The following is a 21,319-nucleotide window of genomic DNA, read 5'->3' as shown; positions in this document are numbered from 1 at the left end:
ACGCTAAGATTCACTCCTTCTCCCACGGACACGGAATGTTTTCCTCCGGCCAAATACAATGATAAAGATCCCTAGCCTCCACCCAATCATTACCCCAATCACCATCCGAGCTCAGCTCAAAAGTACTCGGTGCCAGTACATATGCCCTTAGCAAGATCGTGCAAACGACTAAATCATACGGCCTTCTGCCGGTCTTGCAAAACGCAAAGTTGGTCTTGCCAAACGAAAAATTGTTCCCTATTTTGCTGATATAGAAATCCTCGTATCCATCATCCCCGACTCCATTTAGAAAGATTCCGTTTTTCTCGTCCAGAATGAGAGGAGTTCTTTCAGTTATAGCCTGATCCGGTTCTGTAGGGCCTGTGAGCGGGATATTCGCGTAGTGGATGATCAGGCCTGCGTCCTGAACGAGAGGAGGCCATGCGGATTGCCATTCATCGCTCTGCATGTCCTGGACTGTCCAGTAGTGTGTATAGCTATTAGTAGACAGTACGTTAGTATAGTTATGGCTAGGCTAGGATACTGAGTCTTACCCCATTGTGTCTCGACGGCTATGTTGTTTATGGAGATTCGTGAGTCATGACAAGGTAGGATATAGGTTGAGATATGTATGTCGGGAGGAGCGTCAACGCTGATTTATTGATGACCACATATATTTTAATTCACCACATGTTACCCAGTGAATATCTCATTGAAGCTCACCTGATTGCAAAACCCTGGATTTACCTTATTCCGGGCACTCTATGTACGCGTTCCTGGTATGCAGTACGAGAGGCTGGGAAATCGCAGTTTCATTGTCTTCTAGGTTTTATGTTGAAATCCCACTGTTCCCCTCCGCTTTCACCTGATCAGAAATTTTACCTTTTACCTAATGCTCCTGGTGGCTAGAGAAATGACAGATCTTCGCTTAAAATTTGCCCCTTACCCGAGCAACAGACCGACTGAATAAATAAACTGAAAGATGATTGATTCTTGCAGCATTCTGTAGTGGAGGATACTAAGAGAGCTGGTGGTGTGTTAGATGACCTGTACGTCGATTCTTTATCACTCAGTACTGTTATTATTGCTGAGTGGAAATCTAAGCCTTTTGCCATGGATGATGCCTGGGTATCGGTTGCAGTGACTTGTTGCTCTCCATGGTTGTCTTGGAGTGTTAAAGTGACTATATTGTATTAATCCCAGAATGCTCATTATAAGACCCTGAGAGGGATATGGAGAACTAAATGTCTCCCTTCAACCGTGAATCGCAATTAACCCTTTTCATATTCTAATAAGATCCAAAGCATTATGATATATCTGAAGGTAGTACAGACTGATAACTCATTTGTGTGAACTGGTATCAATAAGAACAGGCGTCCTACTTCAGGAGGCTGAAGAACACGGTAACTGCTTGTGTATATCAAAGTCTCCGGGTCTCCACATAAGGTCTCATATGGTTTAAAGTGTTAATGAACTAGCCAGTGTACGGGCTGAGCATGACACATGATAGAGGAAATGTGTTTTACGTCGTGGTTGTCAGAAAAGAATGTGAGGATTAGATAAAGTACTAAGCTAATATAGGTCCCCGTGCAGGGACGGCATCTTAGGTGTCTTGTCCTACGTCTCTGACTCTCTAACTCTCTAAGATGACTAAGAACAGACAGTTCGTTGAACATATTCCTCGATCTGTGTCGCAGCTATATATATCGGCTGTCTGTCCCAATGGGCCAGACGTGCTCAGGAGCTCTCAAAAATTCGAACTTGGCGCTGATACTTACTCTATACCAACCATGTCGCACGTGCTTGCAAGTGGGTACCCCATCCCAGCTGGCTCGAAACATACGAGCGTGCCTTACCCCCGAAATAGACAACAAAAGCTGGTCGAGATTCGACCAAAAGGTACGTGGCTCCTAGAGCACATGTGTGGGATGTCAATATGAGAATCTGTGGACATCAACAGGCTAACATGAGTTCATTGAAGCAGGCTCGGTAGACATTCTAGCAGTGCCTAACTCGGCTAAATGTCGGAAGAGGCAACATGCTGACGCCCAGAAATGCCAACGCGATCGTATGAAAGTTGCACTCCACCAAATGGCGCAGATAATGAAGATGGGAGGTGTGGGGGATGAGGGAACGAATGGCACGAAGGTGTGAATGCAAGACTCAGCCAATTCCCTGATGCAACGGATAAATGTGCTCACTTGGAGGTTCCTGACCAGGCGAAGCTACTTGAGACAGCGGTGGAGTATATTCAACACCTCCAAGGACAGGTCGAGGAGCTGAGAGAGTCTTGTCACTCTGGGCACGCGACATTATCAGAGGTAGACTCGGTGGCTGAGCATGTTGAACAGTATGCCTGATGCCAACATCAAATGCCGAGAGGATGTGGTATTTGATTCCTTGTCGGTAGATTCAAATGAAGCCAATGGGAAGGCTGAATTCGAGCATCAGATGCTGGCTAGGGACTATAGGAGGGCATCTATGGCAAGCGAAATCAAGTACACCCATTCTGCCAAGTACCAAATTGGGTGATGTATCACGCAGCAAGACTGTCGCAAACGGTTTTATACTTGCAATAAAGTTTAGATTGTAGCCAGGAGACTGCAATTGTGCCAAATGGGAACCGTGAGATTGGCCACATGGGTCATTTCTGCACCGTTCCAAGCATTAGTTGGAAATTAGCGTAATTGCGGGGTGGTTCGCATGCCGGCGAGTCATTGAGGCCTACATGGATCTGGAGGGATGATACTGGGAAGCAGTCCTGGGATTACTGCTAGTGGTAATTTGACTCAGTCGGACACGTGCTGATATGCGGAGTTGGATTTGTCGGCGGAGGGTGGAAGAAGGCTCGGCAGCTGGGCGGAGCTATGCTGGACTGCCTTGGCATCTTGGCATCATTGTACGTAGAACTGGCTTAGGAGACGCAGCAGGACTATATTGATGCTACGACTCATATAAAGACCTGATCCGGATCGTATTGTTGTCTTTTTCTTTCTGCCCTGGAAGGAACATCCCGGACAAGCGAAGATTTGGGTTGGAGTCTTGAACCGTTAAGATGCCTCTTCATCAATACGATTACATTTTCGCCATCGGGACAATATTCGCCTTTCTAGATGCCTGGAATATCGGTGCCAATGATGCCGCTAACTCTTGGGCGACGTCTGTTTCGTCGCGTTCGATCAAACTCTGGCAGGCCTTGATCCTGGGATCTATCATGGAGTTTGCTGGAGCGTAAGCTTGCCACTGGCCTACTGTTGACTTCTGAGTCTTGGATCTCATAATAACGACAGGAATCTATAGTGTCGGTGTAGGAGACAGTGTTTCTGATACGATCCGGACAAAAATCGTCGAGGTCGATTCGTTTGCCCACAATCCTCCCCTCCTGATGCTCGGAATGTGCTGTGCAGTGGTTGGTTCAGCTATATACCTCAGTATCTGCACGAGAATTGGTCTTCCGGTGTCTACCACTCACTCCATCCTCGGAGGTATCCTGGGAATGGGCATCGCACTTATAGGAGCCGACAATGTTATTTGGTGGGGTGGTGATATCAATTCTGGAGTTGTCCAGGTGTTCCTCGCCTGGATTATCGCACCTCTGTTGTCCGGTGTGGCTGCTTCGTTGATCTTCTTGATCACTAAGTATGGTATCCTGCTGCGCGGGAACTCTGCACTCAAGGCGTTGTATACTGTTCCATTCTACTTCCTCTTGACCTCCGCCCTCCTTACTAGTATGTTTGCCCCTTACCCTTAGAGCCTTTTCTCCAGACTTCTGACAAGTCATAGTGCTTATCGTCTGGAAGGGTGGTAGCAGCAGAATCGACCTGGAGGGTGGTGAGATTGCTGGCACTGTGCTTGGTGTTGGTGCTGGTGTCTCTCTCATCTCTGCTGTTTTCCTTTGCCCCTGGCTCTACCGTCGGGTCATCCTGAGCGACTGGCAGCTCAAGCCCTGGCATATCATCCAAGGCCCTCTTCTCCTGCGCCGTGGTGAAGTGCCTCCGCGCCCTGCGCATGTGCAAGCCGTCCGCAACTTCTACGAAGGCCACAAGACCCTGGAGGAACTGCAAGCCGATCGATCTGGCGATGTCGAAAACAGCAGTGAACATTCGTCCTCCGATCCACGGAAAGAGTCCCACGTTACTTCGAGCTCCAGCAATGATGCAGGTCCTACGAATCGTGATGTTATCAACCTCTGCGGTCCCCGGCCTGAGGGAATCTGGTATAACCCTGTAGTTATATTCTGGCTGTTCAAGAAGGCCCTCTTCCGTGGTCTGGAGCAGGACATTGTTAGCGCTCAGAAAAAGGACAGCAAGCTTGCGGGTGACCTTGAAAAGACCCACGCACACTCCACTCACTATGATAACGAAGCAGAGTACATGTTTTCGTTTCTGCAGATTCTGACGGCCTGTACCGCTGCCTTCACCCATGGTGCCAATGATGTTTCTAAGTGAGCTTTCTCGACTTTGGACCGCCAACAGGCCAATACTAATCATCCCTAGTGCTGTTGGCCCATATGCCACCATTTATGCTATTTGGCAAAGTGGTGCTCTCGACGGCGCTGAGACCCCTGTCCCCATCTGGATTCTGTAAGTCTCAATAAGTGATTGACTGAGAGCTTCCAAGCTAACCCATATTCCCCAGTGTATTCGGTGGTGCTGCTATCGCCATCGGTATCTGGACCTATGGCTATCATATCATGAGCTTCCTGGGTAACCGTCTGACCCTGCACTCTCCCTCCCGTGGGTTCACTATGGAGCTTGGCGCGGCCATCGCTGTGATTATCGCTACCCGGCTTAGTATGTCACCTCTGAAACCCTCCCCAATCGCCGCTCGCTAACATCTCGTGTCTACAGAGCTTCCCGTCTCCACCACCCAGTGTATCACCGGCTCTACAGTTGGTGTTGGTCTTTGCAACGGTACCTGGAGAACGATCAACTGGAGAATGGTTGCATGGATCTACATGGGCTGGATTATCACCCTCCCTTGCGCTGGCATCATCTCCGGCTGTTTGGTCGGCATTATCGTAAATGCGCCTCGCTGGGGTATGCCTAATTAGGCTGGTTGACTTGATGAGCTTATCTTGCTTAGCAGTGTAGCTTGATCTATCGACCGTGTGTTTCCTAGATTAGATATCTTTCTTTGTCTGTTTCTCTCTGTGGTCGGCGTGTCATGATTCGACAAATAACTCCCCTTGGGGAGAAAGTACATAGACTGAATAATTAATCCTGACCTTAAGGCATAACAACTACTGCCTTTCAAGTATCAATTCCAGTCCACAAGGGTTACAGGAATACTTTAAAAGTAGAACTCCTGTTGCGCGCTAAGCTGTAGTCTGAAAGTTATAGATTACGGCAATGCTGAGGGGAGAATAACGAGTGAACAAGCCACCACTTGTAGACGGGCGAAACATTCGTCCAACCCACAACAGCGAGAGACCAGTCGAAGTAGAACATATAGCACCCACAGACCCAACACCAGTACCCTCTTCCTACTTTGCCCATCCAACTCCACACCTGCCCCATCCACCTTAAAGAGGTTGCATCATCTTCCTAGCCATCTCAAGCTTAGAATCAGAAACAATCCCCTCCTCAACCAACCTCCCAATAACACGCACCACCCACCCCTGACAATTCTCCTTAACCTCTCGTCGATTAACAGCATATGGCGGCGTTTCCTGATCCGCAATACTCTTCACCACCATTGCCTGCCCCTCAGTCACAGAAGCCAGTTGATACAACGTCAAAAACGACTCTGAACTCGTGATAGCGACTTTGCCATCCGAGGGCTCATAAATCATATGTTCTGCATCACCGGTAACTTGGTATAACCAGCCGGGTTCATTCTCGCGGGCCACGAATAGGGACCAGTGGAGAGGTTCATCTGGACCTTGGTTTTCGTGGATAAGAGAGAGGTAGAGTGGTGAGGGTTGTGTGGGTGGTAGTGGGGTGTTTTCTGGTGAGTACTCGATCCAGTCTTCTTGGCCACCTTATTATTTTGAAGTGATGGCAGTTTACCTCGCATATCTCTTGGAGGCCGATTGTTTGGATTGGCGTGTTTGGTGTTGGGTAATTTTTGTCAGCTGTGGTTGTCATTGTGATCTTGGCTGAAATGTGTGAGGGGCGTTGCGGTGATTACGATATGAGCTGGGGGTGTGAGGTGAGTGAGGGCTTGTATGATGATTTATGGGTGCTTATTTGAAGGTCATGTGCCCGCGGCAATAGTAAGTGAAAGGCTCCTGCTCTCTTCTTTGCTAAGCTTTTCATATGCGAATGTTTCCACCAACAGGTAAGTTTGACTGGTAGTTCTTTGCAATGACGTTGTTAGGTATATGATTGTGCATGGAGTTTAGCCACTTGAATAAATCAGGGGTTTGGTGTTAGAGGGATTTGAATAATCTTCCAAGCTTAGTGGCCCTGAGTGAAAGCATTATAAAGAAGCTCAGATTGTGATTCAACCATGAGAAAGGTATGCTAAACTCCAGCCCTGCTAAAGTTATCTGATTTACGGCATACCAATCCTTCATTTTCATTGGTTTTAACCTTTCACATCAAGCCCGATAGACTTTTATTTCTCCTTGATCGAATCCATGAGAGCAATGATATCCTTCTCTGTGGACTCCCATTCACTCTCTATAACCCTGCGAGCATTCTCACTGCGCGGTTGAAAGATTGCTTCAAACGGCGCTGGCACGGATACAAAAGCAGACCCAAAATCCATATCCTCCACAATTTTAGGTTGATAGTCCGGTCCAGTAGGAGGTCGTACTTCAAAGCCCCAAAGAATGCGCGCTACCAGGATAAATAAGGAATTCCGCGCAATATGCCTTCCAGGACAAATCCGCCGCCCGTGTCCGAAGAAGTTGGTGAATCGGTCGTCATCGGGCTCTGCTAGCCAACGCTCTGGACGGAACTCGAGCGGGTTATCAAAGTGTTGTTCATCAAGGCTCATAGACCAATGTAATGGAACTATCGTTGCGCCCTTAGGAATATGGTAGCTCATATACGTGTCGTCCTTCCTGGCAGCATGAGGTACGCCTCCGGGCACAATGGACCGCCAACGGAGACTCTCTTCCACCACTACACGGATATATTTCTTGCTCCATTGATGGAAGGTGCGCCAGGGCAACACTTGCGGTACCTGGTGGATGTTGCCGATCAATGGTAGACGTCTTGGGCCGGGAGGGAGGCGACGGTCGCGATAATACTCATATATGACGCGAAGAATCAATAACGCAAGGAAGCTGTTTAATATCCCAAACTCACATCTTTGTGTCCTGGATCAACTTCTTCTGGGTAAGAACATGGGCAAGAGAAACACACCCAGCTATGCAAGAGAGGGGCAGGGGAGGAGACTCATTTATGCTTTGATTTCGCTTCCACCAGTGAAGAAGCAGGTTATCATAAGCCATATCGTTGGCCGATTCCTAGATTTCCCCTCAAGATCTACAATGTGAAGGACGCTTTGACCTCACATGAATGACCTCTGTCATCCAAGCAACGGCGACCGATCGGCAGTTATCACCATCGCTTAACCGACCTCACAGCAATAAATGCATCTAGAACGAATGATATACGACCAATCCTAGATCTGCATTGAAGACTGCAGAATCTCTGAAGAGACTTTGGTGGTCCACCGTGGGTAGCATGAGTTAGGCGAACTTAGTCCGTGTAGCCTTGCATTAGTCTACCCTAATGGCCTGGTAGTTGACGAATGCGATTACTGTACAGGGAGGGCGACATTACTATGACTGCCTCTTCACGACGAGTTCAGGCAAGCCTTGCTTTCAGTAGACCATCATCAGCATATCTTTAGCTGACCGTCACAGCCACACTGCTACAACAAGGGTGGTGCATATCATGGTAGATTGGTAATAGGATTATCACACCATACCCCATAGGGTCTGCTTCTACGGATCCATGATTTACCAAGAACCTCTAATACGCAACTAGCGAACTTCCCCAACCGTCATTTATCATCGCGTGGTTCGGAGGGTAAGTAGAGACCTCTTTCTAAAGAAGACGTTCTCGTCTCAACTACGCGGAGGAAAAAGATAAAACTCCCGAATACCGGACAAATGATCACAGAAAAGTCGCCTACTATCTTGTATGGATTAGTCATGATAGCGAGGAGGAACTAATGGCTAGTGAGAATGGCCTGCTGTTCTATCTACGTCCGCTATATTATGTTTTAGGATGGTATCAAAGCGAAAGACATTGAGTTACAACATCACTAGGGGAGAGGGCGTTGAAGACGAGCTATTGATTGCTACTACAATAATGGCACACGATGCAGGATGCCAATACAGCTCCTAAGGATGTAGTAGTCAAGTCATTTATTGTTTTAATCTATATAAATATCCTTTACCAAACAGTCTAAATCCTGAATCACATATCTACGCAGTCAAGGTTGAAGCTTCAAATAAATCGAAGCCGTTTCGCAGTAACCAAGCCCAGACAAATCAAACCCAAAATCACACCCAGGATACCATACCACCAATTAACTGGTGGAGAGTCCACATCCTCCGGAGTCTGGCCAGGAACTGTGACATTCATACCAAAGAGACCGATGAGAAACTGCATTGGCACAAGAATCCCACCAACGACCGTCATCCGGCTAAGAGTTGCCGCAATTTCATTTCGCATACGCGTCGAATCGAACGCCAGCTGACTCAGATATTTCTCCTGTGCTCGCGACAACATCTGCTCCGCATTGTACAGATCGGCCACCATGGAAAGCACGTGGTCACAAATGTCGCCGAGATACAGAGTGACATCCATTGTCGAGGGACCAAACGAGCCGCAGTGGCGATCGAAGCAGCGGATGACGTCGGTCTTGTCGTTCATCAGTTGGCGGATTTGCAAGACCTCTTTGCGATAGCGGTGGATGCGTTGGAGCGCTAGACCGATATCGTCCGGTCGGGTTATGGATACATCGTCTTCGATCAGTTCAACGCCGGCTTGGACGCGATTGATAAAAGGTGCGAAGCCGTCGACGATGTCATCGCTGAGAAGGTTAGCCTGTTGAGTCAGACATTGATGTCACAATAAGGTAAACGTACATGAGGGCGTAAGAGATCCAGTCACTGGTCAGTGCTAGATGGCTCCGGTGCTCCTTGATCCGATTTCGGACATGACCGCCATGGGGACTGTTGCCGAAATTGAAGCTGAGAACACCCTCACGGAAGACGATAGCGTACACGTTCGGAGACGAGGAACGAGTGCCATCAACCGCCTCGACTTGCCGGGCCGGCTGCAGGGAAAGAAAGTAATACCGGTCGAACAATTCGATCTTCTCTCGCGACTCTCGCATTTTGATATCCTCGGTAGTCAGCGGATGGATGTCGAAGATCCGCGAGAGTGTCTCGATGTCATCATCCGAGGGAGCGGTTACATCGAGCCACCATAGCCCAGAATGTTCTGTGGTGTCCAGCAGCGTGTCAAAGGGCTTATAGAACGACCGCAAGGACTGGATGGTGGACGAATGGATGACAGAATCCAGCTGCGATGTAAAGAAGCTGAACTGTGTCGCAGGCGCGGCGCCTCTATCATCGTAGAAAGACATCTTTCGGTCTTTGAATTCATCAACTTCATCCAGTCCGTTGGCGTCGGGACCCGGGACTGGAAGGTCTTCTATACATGGGCTGACATCTGGGCGCTCGCCAGGAGCGCCGTCCAGGTGGATGTCTGCCACCAGACCCATGTTTACTCAAGAGGCAGCAGAGCTTGTGCAGGTGAGCATGTGAGCTGTAAATTCACCGATAGGCCGTACACCATCCTGACGTGTCTTGCAATGGGCGGTTGGAAACCCAAAATTGTTGGACAAAACGGGCAGAATATGTGGGATAAAACGTTATGTAGGGGATGAGCCAACCTGTCACCGCTGTTCTGTGGTTTTCTGCCGGCAGAATACACGCCTGAGCTAAGCCTGCATGCAGGGTATCGGACAGACTCTCAGTGGTTAATTGTCGCTAGCGGTGAGCATTATGGGGGCTGTGTTGATGCCAAGCCGTGAAAAGTTTTCGCTATAGCCAGACACCCATTGGATCAAACAAGATGCTCATAGTGGAGTTGCATCGCCCATTGTCACCTTACTTTCTGACCCGTTCGAGTCTACTGAACCTTAATCTTCATGTTTAAGCCTTCAACTTTCAAGGGCTTGCGTAACCCGTGACACCCATGTCCTCGTGAAATACAACCTGAGGCATCGACAAATTGCCATTAGAAGCGGTCTAGCGCCTTCGTCCGTTCACCAATCAACGTCGATATCAAAAAAAAGAACTGCTTGGAATCGACCTCATTCTCAACGGAATGAGATAGCGATCAGACCCTGCATAACCGCGGGGTGATCCTTCCCATCTCTACCCCGGTCAAGCATGTGGGGAATCAAAGACCCAGAAAGGAAGCTAGTGGTGAAGATTGACTTCTTCATTCTATCATTCTGCTGCGTGACATATTTCTTTAACTACCTAGATCGGTCCAATCTTTCCAATGCCTATGTCTCGGGTATGAAAGAGGAGTTAGCCTTTCATGGCAATCAACTCAATGTGATCAATACCGTCTTCACGGTGGGATACATCATAGGCCAGGTCCCATCCAACTTGGCCTTGACGTACTTCCGCCCGCGGATCTTCTTTCCCGCCATGGTCCTGTTCTGGGGTGCCTTGACTATGGTGACCGCAGCTGTACATAATCCCCAGGGCATCATGGCTATTCGATTCTTCCTTGGACTAGCCGAAGCTAGCACCTTCTCGGGAACTCATTATATCCTCGGCTCATGGTATACTGAGCGGGAACTGGGCAAACGCAGCGGCATCTTTACAGCCTCGGGGCTCGCGGGAACGATGTTCGGCGGGTTCATTCAAACCGGCATTCATTCGTCCTTGGATGGTGTCAGGGGCCTATCAGGCTGGCGATGGCTCTTCATCGTAAGTACCTTCGTTTCCATCCTTGACCAAGAAAGCATGTTCACATCAACCAGATTGATGGCTTAATCACCCTCCCCATAGCCATCTACGGCCTACTACTATTCCCCGACACCCCAACCACCACAACGGCTCCCTACCTAACGGCAGCAGAAAAGGAGCTGGCAGTGTCACGTCTGCCCACGGTGAATGCAAACCGAGCACCCGTGAACCGGGCCTTCATCAAACGACTCTTCACCACGTGGTACTGGTGGGGATTCGTGATCCTATGGGTCATCGCCGGAGAGACGGAATCCTTCTCCTCAAACTCTCTCCTAGCCTTGTACATGAAAGCCCACCCGACAATCCACTATTCCGTGTCCCAGTTAAACAACTACCCGACCGGCGTCCCAGCAGTCGGCATCATCTCCACTCTCTTCTGGGCCACGCTCACAGATATCCTCCAAGGAAAGCGATACCTAGTCAGCTACTTCATCGGTATCACTGGTGTTGTTACTTCAGTCTTGATCTTGACCCGTTTCGACTCAACAGCAACCGTGTTCGGGGCGTATTACTGGGCCGGAGCCGTGTATGCATGTCAGGCTACGTTCTTCGCCTGGTGTAACGATGCCATGCGAGCGCAGGATGCGCGGCAGCGGTCGGTGGTCATCGCTAGTATGAATATGGGTAATAATGCGGTCAATGCCTGGTGGAGTATTATTTTCTATTCGGCGAATTTGGCGCCGCGGTTTACTCGGGGAATGTGGGCGATGATCGGGTGCTCGATTGCGTTGGTTCTGTGGACGACGGGGATCGTGTGGAGGACAGCAAAGGAGGAGGGACAAGGGTATAGAGTAGAAGAGCCTGACAGAGGGGTTACTAAGGAAAGTTGAAACATAAATGACTTAGTAAACTACAGTTTATGGTGCGAACATACACCTACAACGTATCTAATGACTCATTCAGGGGATCTAAAATCTATCTATACCTCTACTCATGCAGTTTCTTGAGACCCACTGCTAGAACCAACCCACTTAGCCCTCTGAATGACATCCTCCCAGATCGGAGGCCTCTCGCGCAAGTCCGCCCCAAGTTCCTCGGCCTCCAAACCCCACTGCAACAACTGCTCTTCACTACCCCATTCTCCATTTCCCATTAGCCCCACGGGAACTGTTCCCTCGGTACTATGCTTACCCTCTGGATCCGCATATCCCGCCGGGACACTAATCGCAGGAATGCCAGTAAAGTTCGCCAACCAAACATACTCCATAGCCTTCAACGTACGGTCCCCATCACTAAGTCCCCATTTCAACTCCGACTTGGATACAACGGGCCAACCCGCACACGCAGTAGTCGGCGTCACGATGATCATACCCGGAAATTCCTGCCAAAGGGCAGCCAGATGCTGCATCAGAAGTCGACGAAGTTTCTGCGCGAGAAGGTAATCAGTGGCGGGAGTGGTGCGGCCCAGGGTCAGGAGAATGCGGTTGGGGGCGGTGATGTTAGTCGTATCGGGGAGTAGAGCAGCACCGTCGGCTAAGATGGTCATGGCGTGGGCTGTCTGGCCTTCGACGAGGAAGGGGATGTCGATTGGAACAATGGTGTAGTCTTTCTCGGTGACGAGTTTGTCTAGAAGGGAACGGCAGAGACGTTGCACATCTGGGGTTGATCGGGAGAACCATACTTCTGGGATACCGAGGATTTTCTTTCCTCTAGTTGATGGGGTGAGTGAGAGGGGGCCTGGGGCTGGGAATGGTGTATCTGGACCCGGTGTGGCGAAAACGCGGTATGCTTCAGCGAGAGAGCGAATGTCTGCGGCGAGAGGTCCAATCACGCTGGTCGTACTGGCGTAGTTGACGCTTGGGTAATGCGACAGTCGGTTATGAGTCGGCTTTAATCCCACGACGGAGCAGAAGGACGACGGGATACGGACACTTCCTCCACCATCCGTGCCTAGCGCAATGGGAACTAAACCTGTGCTCACGGCGTAAGCACATCCGGAGGAACTTCCACCGGTGTAGTAGTCCGGATGATATGGGTTTGGCGGAGTGCCATAGTGAATATTATTTCCAGTAGTATCTAATCCGGTCTTAGTATGCAACGACGATGAGGTGCGAAATCCGTACCAAGTCCGAACTCATGCATTGAGACCTTTCCCACTACGATCGCTCCAGCTTTCTCCAGCTGTCTAATGCACCAATTGGTGATGGACGGATCGTCCGATTTTGGCTCAAGGGTGTAGTCATTCAATGAGCCCATGTTAGTCCGGTAGCCATCGAGATCGAACTCATCTTTCACCGCGGCAGGAACACCGTCGAACAAGCCGAGCGGTCGCCCTTCTCTGTAACGACGGGTAGACTCCTCAGCTGCAGCAAGAACCAAGTCGACTCGGCTGTCGACAAATGCAACTGAATGTTTACCAGGAGTGGACAAACCGCGTCGGATCAACGGGAGGAGTCCCTTGACGACCGCAATGGGTGTCAATTCTCCCGATTTGTAGAGCGCATGGTAATCCGCGACCGAGTAGTATTTAGTAGGATATTTGACTGGAGGTGCCGACACCGTGTCCGCGACAGAACCATCGGGATTTTCATCACTGTTGCCCTTCAGAGGGACAACAGTTGGGTCATAACGAGGCTCGATGTAATCCAGGTGGGACCGGATCGTCCGGAGAGATCCAAAACCCGCGTTCGACCAGATTATCTGCGGCAAGAACCACAACCAGTCCAGCCTATCGAAGATCAGTTCATATACTACGCTGGATACACAGACAATGCCTCTACTAAGAGTAACATACAGCCATGCGCCAACACTTAAGATAACCCCGCGAAGTGCCGGGTTGGGCTTCCGGTCATAATTGGGCGGCAGATCAGGCCTGTCGATAAATACGGTTAATATCCCTATTTATTGCCAAGGAGAAGGTCAGACGGGAGCTCACCCTTTTCTGGGCTCCGGATAATCTTTGAACTGGTGATGTTTGCAGCCAGCCATGGTACTTCGATGGTTGTTTTCGCGGCGCAAGGAGTGACAAGCAATGAATCACAGGAAAACAATCGGCGCAGGCAACATTCCTCGGATGATCTTCATCGGTGGGTCTGGTATGTTGAATTACCGTAATTTATTCCTTTTTTGCTCCGTCATTAGTGGAAATTAACATGGTGATTACCGAACCTGAACATTGAATGCATTCATTCAGTTTTGTTCCGAATCACAACAGAGTGAGGGTATGTGAGGGTGTACCCTAACTGTGAAGTACCGCTTCTTTTCTACCAATAATTCAATGGCAACACCGCAAAAGGGGTTTTTTCAATCCTGATTCATTGCTGGATCCTCGGCAACTTATATTTCTTTGTTGCTTTCCGACGACTATCTACCAAATAAGCCGAGCATAGCTAAAAGCTCCGAGTCCAGGCCTTCATACGGCACATCCCGATATTGACACTGAAAGCGGTAATATATCGAGGCGCGGCCGTATCTTTGCATATAGTGGTTAGCAATCGCCTACATATGGTCGGCTTCTTAACTGGGGACCCTACCCGGGTAATGGTACGGCGTGTAGATTTGGGCCACGTTACTGACAGCATTTATAAAGGCCAAAGCAGCTGCACGTTTTGCGGCGGGGCGCGGCAGGACTAAATTTATTAATATTCAGTCGGTCAATTGCAGTATCGCAAGGAAAAAAAAAAAACCATTACTGTTCGAAATGTATCCGAGGGCGACAACATAGCTGGCATAAATGCTACCTGGCATGATGCTCATTGCGCTTTAGGTCTTCGTTAATACCTGCTCAATTGTATCAGATATTGTGCGGACTTACACATAACGCGCGGCAAAATTGTTTCCTGCCATATATAGAATGAAAGATGCAATAGCAAAAGTAGGTGGAAGGCAAAGATGAAGGTATCGTTCTCCTGTACCGTCTGCATCCCAGGCATGGATCAACACAATAATCGTACCTATAAGACACGGTGGGGTCGTCAGGAGTAAAGTGTCAATGTTATCCTTGCCAAGTCCAGCCATCACACTTGAAGAAATTTCAATGTCCATACAAAGGGCTATGAAGTTTTTCAGGAGAGGATCTCTTACCTTGGAAAAAAAGTGGTTACGGCACCGGATGATGTACAGCCGTAGATAACGCCAAGCAGTAGCCAGGCTTTTGGGTCCCTGATTAAACAGAGTTGGTTTAACAGCGAAGGTCCAGGATAAGCGATTGAGCTTACAAGATAGCAAGCTTTGCACCATGGAACATGCTTTGATGCTCACTATCCACCCAGTCATCTTCGCCGATATCTTCTTCTAGTCTCCAGGCCGCAAGCACTTTCTCATCATTACTTAACCAGCTTGTAGTTCGGGGAAGATCAGGGACAATAAAGCAAGCGAGTAAAGCCACAAAAGTCTGATAAAATCAGTACCAATATTGGCTCCGCGGATATAATAGCGATATATACCGTCAGTGAGCCCTCTATAATGAAGAGCCATCTCCATGCTGCGATACCTCGGGCGCCGTTCAAGCCGCTTGTAATACCAGCTGAGATTAAGCCTGAGAATGCACCTGAAATTAATGATCCCACGTATAGAAGTGCGGTCCGTTCAACTAATTCTTTTCTTGTATACCATGCTGACAGGAAATAGAGGCAGCCGGGCTAGAGGATACTAGTAACGTAGAGTGATCTGCCAGCGGGAGCCATTATTTCCTCACAAAATACGCCGCCTCAACAAATCCAAGGGAGAATCGGACGGCTAGCAAGCCCCCGAAGTCCTTTGTGACAGCAGTCAAACACGAGATGATACCCCATACTACCATACAGCCTGGCAAGTAAATCGAAGGTTTACCGGACCTGTTGAGAATCATGTTCGACGGCACTACTGTAATTAGCCCTTGTCATGGCCACAAGGTCGTAAAAACTTAGGGTTACCTTGCATCAGGAGGTATCCGACAAACAAGATACTAACACAGACCTTGGAATAGCGGTCAGAACTTGAAATGAATCTCAGTCCTCGTTCCGCTGAAGTTATCTTACCTGGTATTCTTCCCCCTTGAGATTTAGGTCATCTTGCAGTCCGGCCGACTTTGCCGCTGCAATGTTGTTGCGATCCAGGTAGTTGAGGATGTACATAACCAACATGATTATTAGTAATCGGGTGTCAATTTTCCTGACCAGCGCTTTTTCGCGTTGCCTTCTCTCTTCGGGGGACCAATCGAGCAAGGCTGTTGGTACCGACCTCAGGTCTTGGTCCTTGGGATTTTCGACATATTGCTCGACGTGATCAGTTCCGGAGTCCTTGGTACCGTCCATAACTTAGGATTGTAGCTTTTAGTTCAAGTCAGAATATACAAAAGGAAGAGAGAACCAAGAGACTTCAACTTCCAAGAAAATTGGCGGGATGGGAAATCCCCAAAGAGCAGACCAAGGCAACCAATTTAAAGTTGCTGGGCATGACCAAGCTTTGTGGTTCAAATCTCTGGGGTAAGCAAAGGTTCCCCATGGGGTAAGCGATTGGCCCAAAGAAAGACAAGGCCAGTAGTTTTCCAAGGATTGAAAGGCTCTAGTGCATATCCGAAGATGCCCCGCAGAAGACGGATAAGTCCATCGATCCGAGGTTGTCCGCGCTAGGAAAAGGAGGTGCCAATCAATTCATGAGTCTGTGCATCAATCACTCACCTGGAAAACAGGGTGAAGACTGCTTGACCGAATATCATACATGTATTTGCTGGAGAGCTTTACCCACTCTGACTACGAACCTTAAACCTCCGCATACATACACTACATCGATTGTTAACTAGCCCTAGACCTCCTCAAATGGATGTGCCACATTGGCAACCTCAACTCAAGTTTTGAAATTTGTCTTGCATTCAAAGTTCTCAGAATTGGACAAATTGTTGGAGACACTGCTACTGGGTATTGGAACCCAACTGAGGCAATTCCACTTATGCTCCGGACTGCCAAGACATTGGGAGCATTGCCGGCGTTAGATGAGACTCCGGCATGGCTTCTTGTTGATGTAGTTGCGAGATCCATTTTAGAACTAAGTGGCATCGTCTCCAACGAAAAGGCCAAGGCTCTTGCTCATGACCCCAGCGTAGTCTATCATGCTCAGAATTCCAAAACTTTCCGCTGGACAGAGGATCTCTTGCCCGCCCTACGGCAGGCGGGCTTGAAGTTTGATATCCTTCCCAAGAGAGAGTGGGTGCAACGTCTGCGTGAATCCGAGCAGGTTCCACAGAAAAACCCAACGATTAAATTGCTGGGCTTCTTCGCTGAAAAATATGATAACGACGCCCCTGGTCGTTCAGGACTAACATTTGCCATGGAGAAGACGGAAAGCGCGAGCCCTTGGTTGAAAGGTGGTATGGAATTGATTCATACTGGCTTAATCAAGAGATTCGTGGATGCCTGGGCACCGCTCTGGTGATGATTCTTTTGCTTTCAAGATCTGTCGTAGATTCTGCCTTATTCACTTAGTTAGATGAGAACTTTATGCAATATAGATTGAGTGCCACTTAAGCATTCACGTATTATCCTTCTATCTTACGAGGCTTTTTGTGGTCGTATTTCGCGAAGCCATTTCTTGCTCTAGATGCCCAGCAGAAATATGGTAACATTTGAATGCTGCTACAAAACCAGCCTTCTCAACCTTTATTTTTTATCACAGGTTTGAGAACATCAAGTAGCTCTCACGTTGACGAGGAGCCTCATTCGACATCATATTCCCACTGCCTCTTCTCCTTTACCCCAGTCAATTAAGTCATTCGGTTTCCTCTTTATTGGTTATTGTGCGGGTAACATTGCCGGCCCCTTCTTCTATAAAGAAAGTCAGAAGCCCACTTACTCACTTACACTATGGAGCATGGTTGTTTCGCACATTTTGGAGGTCGTTTGTGTGGTCTTATTATGGGTTTATTTGAGGGCGAGAACACAAAGAGAGATGCGAGCCAAAGGATAAACGAAGATGCTTCCAACTTGAAACATTTGCCCGGGGCATTGGAGGATATGACTGGCAAGGAGCACTCGAATTTCCGGTATGTATACTAGATGGTCAACATTATTGATTCAAGGAACAGCGTTGCTTGTGCTGGTAACGCACTAAACAAACAAGATTTGACAGCTACCAGAGCTATGTAGTTAGTTCTAAGCCCATAGGCCCAAAGAAGACAAAGACCAGCAACGGCTCATCCGGAAAATACACCATGCGTATGTTATTGACTTCATGCATGTAGATGGCAAGTTTTCTTTCAGGGGAACGGGTTCAACAATAAATCGTTTTAATGAGCTATGAAAGTCCGTGAAGGGACTGCGTAAAATATGTGTACATCATCGAATCCTTGTATAGTCTTAAGGCTATTTCCATTAGTATTCGTCTTGAAGAAGGGAATATTACTATATTTGAATTTTGACTGGCAGTTGTAAACATAACACTTCTGTTGTGTTCAGAGGAGAACGCCCTCTTATCGCTGCATCCCACGACTAATCCCGGAACTGTATCAGCAGCTATGAACGGCACTTTGCGTAGAGCTGGTAATATCCAAAAAGCCACCGCTAGATGCGTGAGACCTCTGTGTGCACTTCTTCGGTCAGTCCACGAAAGATTTGTATATAATGGAGCTCCATCTCTCCGTCGCATTAAACACTATCAACCCATCACGTTCCCCTTCTGCAATTCCAAGATGGAGACTCACAAACTGAGGAGACCGCGGAAAGAGATTAGGATGAACTGGGTCGAGAGGCGCAAGCTCAGCTCAGACCCTTACATAGTAGACACACTCAAACACAGCGGTATCGCCTGCTATGTATCCCATGCAGATATACTCAGTTGTCACTACCTTGCACCAATGTCTCAGGTGAGCAATCAGGCTTTCATGCAATATATCGCTTGTATTGGTTACTAACCTCAAACAGAATTCAGAGATAGTGGTCCCTGACAATCAACTGAAAGATGCATGGAAAGCCCTCAAACGCGCTGGGTTTTTGGATTGCGATAGTATAAGAGCTTGTCAAGCGGAGTTCTCGACTGGAAGCAGACCTATACCTGACGCCCACCTACACTACGCAGGGGGTGTTGGTCGCGTTGACCTTTACAAGCATACGACACATTTCAAGTTCCTACCTCAACCGGTTGTTGGAGATCTATCTTCCGAGGATAGAAACTACATGCTCTTGTCGGACTGGAAGGTGCCTGATTTGGGGGACAGGCCAGTCTTTCAATATGCACCTCTCATTGAAACGCTACCACAATTCAAGGACTCTCTGGGCCCAACATGTGGTCGTCGAGTTAACTTTTATGCGGTGCCAGCTCCAACGCTCGCTCGATCAATATCATCCTGGTCCTATCAATTTTACCACGCTGTCAAGTATATTTACAAGATTGATAGAGCTATTCACCGCGCCAAAGATGACGGAGTCATACGCAACCTTGAATCGAAACGGGATGCTTCCATCGATGACGCGTGGCTTTGGTTTGTTTACCTAAATGCCATCGTCTGGTTGTACCGTCACCACCAAAATGACTACAAATGGGGACATAAACTATCCTGGAACCAGATAATGAGGGGTGTCGATCAGAACTTGGTACCTTGGCTTGTCGATTGGAAGTATAAGTACCTGGTCACCGATGACACAGACAAGAAAGGCAATAAGGTCAAGTTCGAGAAGTGCCTGACGGATGTTACGAAGTTTTTGGGTGAGAGAAGAAGCAGATGAGAGCCAAGTCCGTCTTCTGATTTACGTTGATATGGTCTCTTTTTAAGCTGAGGCGAGTGGGCGCAGTAATGATGTGGAAAGGGGTTTTGACTTGGTTCTCGCGTTCAACTTGTTGCTATTAAAGACTATGCCCTAATATCTTACCTGAATATGACTTTCCTACCTTCAAAATGCACAGCGTAGATGGTTAACTTTCAGATAAATATCAGTACATCCTGCATTTCACGCTATAGGAAGGTATGCCTCCTACCATGTCAGTCGAAATAGAATAATTAAACGGACACCCGACCTTTGTTAGAGCACTATAGCGGCGTGACCTAGCGATAACCAGGCTATTCACGAAGCCTGTATAAAGTACCATCGTTTATCCAAAAATACTTGGGTACAGTGTGCAGCACTAAGAAAGTGTTCCATTTACTTTGTGTCTAGTTTAACCTGTACACTTCTTCAAGTAAACTACCGATTCAAACCCCCAGACCAGTTGGTTCATTCTATTTTGCCCGTAAGTTGCCAGGTGAGATAAATTAGCCCTCCTGTTTGCCCCCGCACTCTTTGTGGTATTTCCCTACATCCAAAAACTTCCTACTTCGCGTGGCAAATCCACGGCTTCTATTCAGTCATACAGGTAGTATACGTAGATTAAATAGTACATGGATAGGAAATGACCTTATACTCTAGACATCCACACATAGGATAAGCCATTCTTAAGTTTAGTCTCACATCGTGAGGGACGTATTTAATGACGCACTCCATCCATCTTCAGACCTAGAAGAGTATTGGGATTACTATATCACCAAGATCAGAGAAAAATACCCAACCTGGGACGTATGTAGTGGTTTGGATCGGAGGTTCACCAATTCTCTGTTGCCGGTAAGTGAGGAAAGACCTTCTTAGAATTGAACGATTATGTTAAGTAGGTTTATGAATATATGGAGGAAATTGGAGGCAAACGCGTCTAGCACAATGAATTCCAAAGCCATTAAGCCGAGATATGATGAATTCTACAGAAGCCTTAGCAAAATTTCTCAGTTTCTTTATCAGGAGCACCAAATAGCAGGTCAGCGAAAAAGTGGACTTCCACTTCGTTTAAGTCATTTCCTCACAGGCTGTCTTTTGGAGCTTACACCATGTCTGTCGGCAGGTAAAGCCCTATCTTCGTTTTTCCTCTACTAGGAGATATACAACGACCAGATTCACAAGCCTGTTACAAATCTAATACAGTTCCCTGTTATTCTCTGGAATTGGATCATAGTATCCTATATCTTTCGTTGTTTACCTACCCATCTCTGTGACGATTTCCTTTGGCGTCACGAAACTGGACAAAGGAAATCTCCTACTCGCTTTGGTGACCCCCGGGGCTTTGGACATGAAACCATTGCCGGTGACAATTTCTACAAAGACTGACACATTGCTAAAAGTCCTATCAATTTTCCGACAGAGATGAAACATGATAATCCTTAGCAGAGCCAGGATTCAGGTCTAAAATACTACTTAAAGTCGTTCAATCCACCATGACTTCAGACGAAACCAGTCGTCTCCTATCTGCCAGTCAATTTGCAAACAGAGGTTCATACCTAATTGTCCAAAATGGATACGCGCGAAATCGCTGAGGAGATTGCCAGCCATCTCGATGGGCTTGACATCCCCAACTTGTTATGGGGTCAAACCGCCCATCTTTACCATCTAGGGCTCCGCTCCTCTCCTGTAAGTGGTCAACGCCATCCAGATATAAGAGGTGTTTTAA

At 48.0% G+C, this 21,319-nt stretch overlaps 7 protein-coding genes across 7 annotated transcripts; 3 read left to right on the top strand and 4 right to left on the bottom strand.

Moving 5' to 3' along the window:
- Positions 1 to 10: 10 nt before the first annotated feature.
- On the bottom strand, positions 11 to 448 carry AO090003001405 (uncharacterized protein; the record flags this gene model as incomplete). The annotated part of the gene is made up of 1 exon (XM_001820409.3): positions 11 to 448. One exon carries the CDS (start codon positions 446 to 448, stop codon positions 11 to 13), a length of 438 nt encoding a protein of 145 aa, XP_001820461.3.
- Positions 449 to 3,034: 2,586 nt separating this feature from the next.
- On the top strand, positions 3,035 to 5,032 carry AO090003001404 (inorganic phosphate transporter; the record flags this gene model as incomplete). The annotated part of the gene is made up of 6 exons (XM_001820408.1): positions 3,035 to 3,210; positions 3,280 to 3,707; positions 3,763 to 4,423; positions 4,476 to 4,562; positions 4,618 to 4,772; positions 4,830 to 5,032. The coding sequence occupies 6 exons, from the start codon at positions 3,035 to 3,037 to the stop codon at positions 5,030 to 5,032; spliced, it is 1,710 nt and encodes a 569-aa protein (XP_001820460.1).
- Positions 5,033 to 8,390: 3,358 nt separating this feature from the next.
- AO090003001402 (magnesium transporter CorA family protein) lies at positions 8,391 to 9,675 on the bottom strand (the record flags this gene model as incomplete). The annotated part of the gene is made up of 2 exons (XM_001820407.3): positions 8,391 to 8,979; positions 9,035 to 9,675. 2 exons carry the CDS (start codon positions 9,673 to 9,675, stop codon positions 8,391 to 8,393), a joined length of 1,230 nt encoding a protein of 409 aa, XP_001820459.1.
- A 673-nt stretch (positions 9,676 to 10,348) lies between these two features.
- AO090003001401 (putative MFS pantothenate transporter) lies at positions 10,349 to 11,769 on the top strand (the record flags this gene model as incomplete). Its single annotated transcript, XM_001820406.1, has 2 exons — positions 10,349 to 10,900; positions 10,954 to 11,769. The coding sequence occupies 2 exons, from the start codon at positions 10,349 to 10,351 to the stop codon at positions 11,767 to 11,769; spliced, it is 1,368 nt and encodes a 455-aa protein (XP_001820458.1).
- Positions 11,770 to 11,870: 101 nt separating this feature from the next.
- Positions 11,871 to 13,867, bottom strand: AO090003001400 (amidase; the record flags this gene model as incomplete). Its single annotated transcript, XM_023235304.1, has 4 exons — positions 11,871 to 12,955; positions 13,003 to 13,607; positions 13,674 to 13,751; positions 13,815 to 13,867. 4 exons carry the CDS (start codon positions 13,865 to 13,867, stop codon positions 11,871 to 11,873), a joined length of 1,821 nt encoding a protein of 606 aa, XP_023090336.1.
- Positions 13,868 to 14,395: 528 nt separating this feature from the next.
- Positions 14,396 to 16,173, bottom strand: AO090003001399 (uncharacterized protein; the record flags this gene model as incomplete). The annotated part of the gene is made up of 8 exons (XM_023235303.1): positions 14,396 to 14,508; positions 14,566 to 14,639; positions 14,694 to 15,029; positions 15,097 to 15,272; positions 15,325 to 15,519; positions 15,576 to 15,739; positions 15,793 to 15,835; positions 15,898 to 16,173. The coding sequence occupies 8 exons, from the start codon at positions 16,171 to 16,173 to the stop codon at positions 14,396 to 14,398; spliced, it is 1,377 nt and encodes a 458-aa protein (XP_023090335.1).
- Positions 16,174 to 16,807: 634 nt separating this feature from the next.
- On the top strand, positions 16,808 to 17,371 carry AO090003001398 (uncharacterized protein; the record flags this gene model as incomplete). The annotated part of the gene is made up of 2 exons (XM_023235301.1): positions 16,808 to 17,225; positions 17,367 to 17,371. The coding sequence occupies 2 exons, from the start codon at positions 16,808 to 16,810 to the stop codon at positions 17,369 to 17,371; spliced, it is 423 nt and encodes a 140-aa protein (XP_023090334.1).
- Positions 17,372 to 21,319: the final 3,948 nt, after the last annotated feature.

The sequence above is a fragment of the Aspergillus oryzae genome, chromosome 2 (assembly GCF_000184455.2).
Source record: "Aspergillus oryzae RIB40 DNA, chromosome 2".
In the NCBI taxonomy this organism is placed as follows: domain Eukaryota; kingdom Fungi; phylum Ascomycota; class Eurotiomycetes; order Eurotiales; family Aspergillaceae; genus Aspergillus; species Aspergillus oryzae.
Note: the sequence above shows the minus strand (reverse complement) of the source record. Positions and strands in the feature narration are given on the sequence as shown.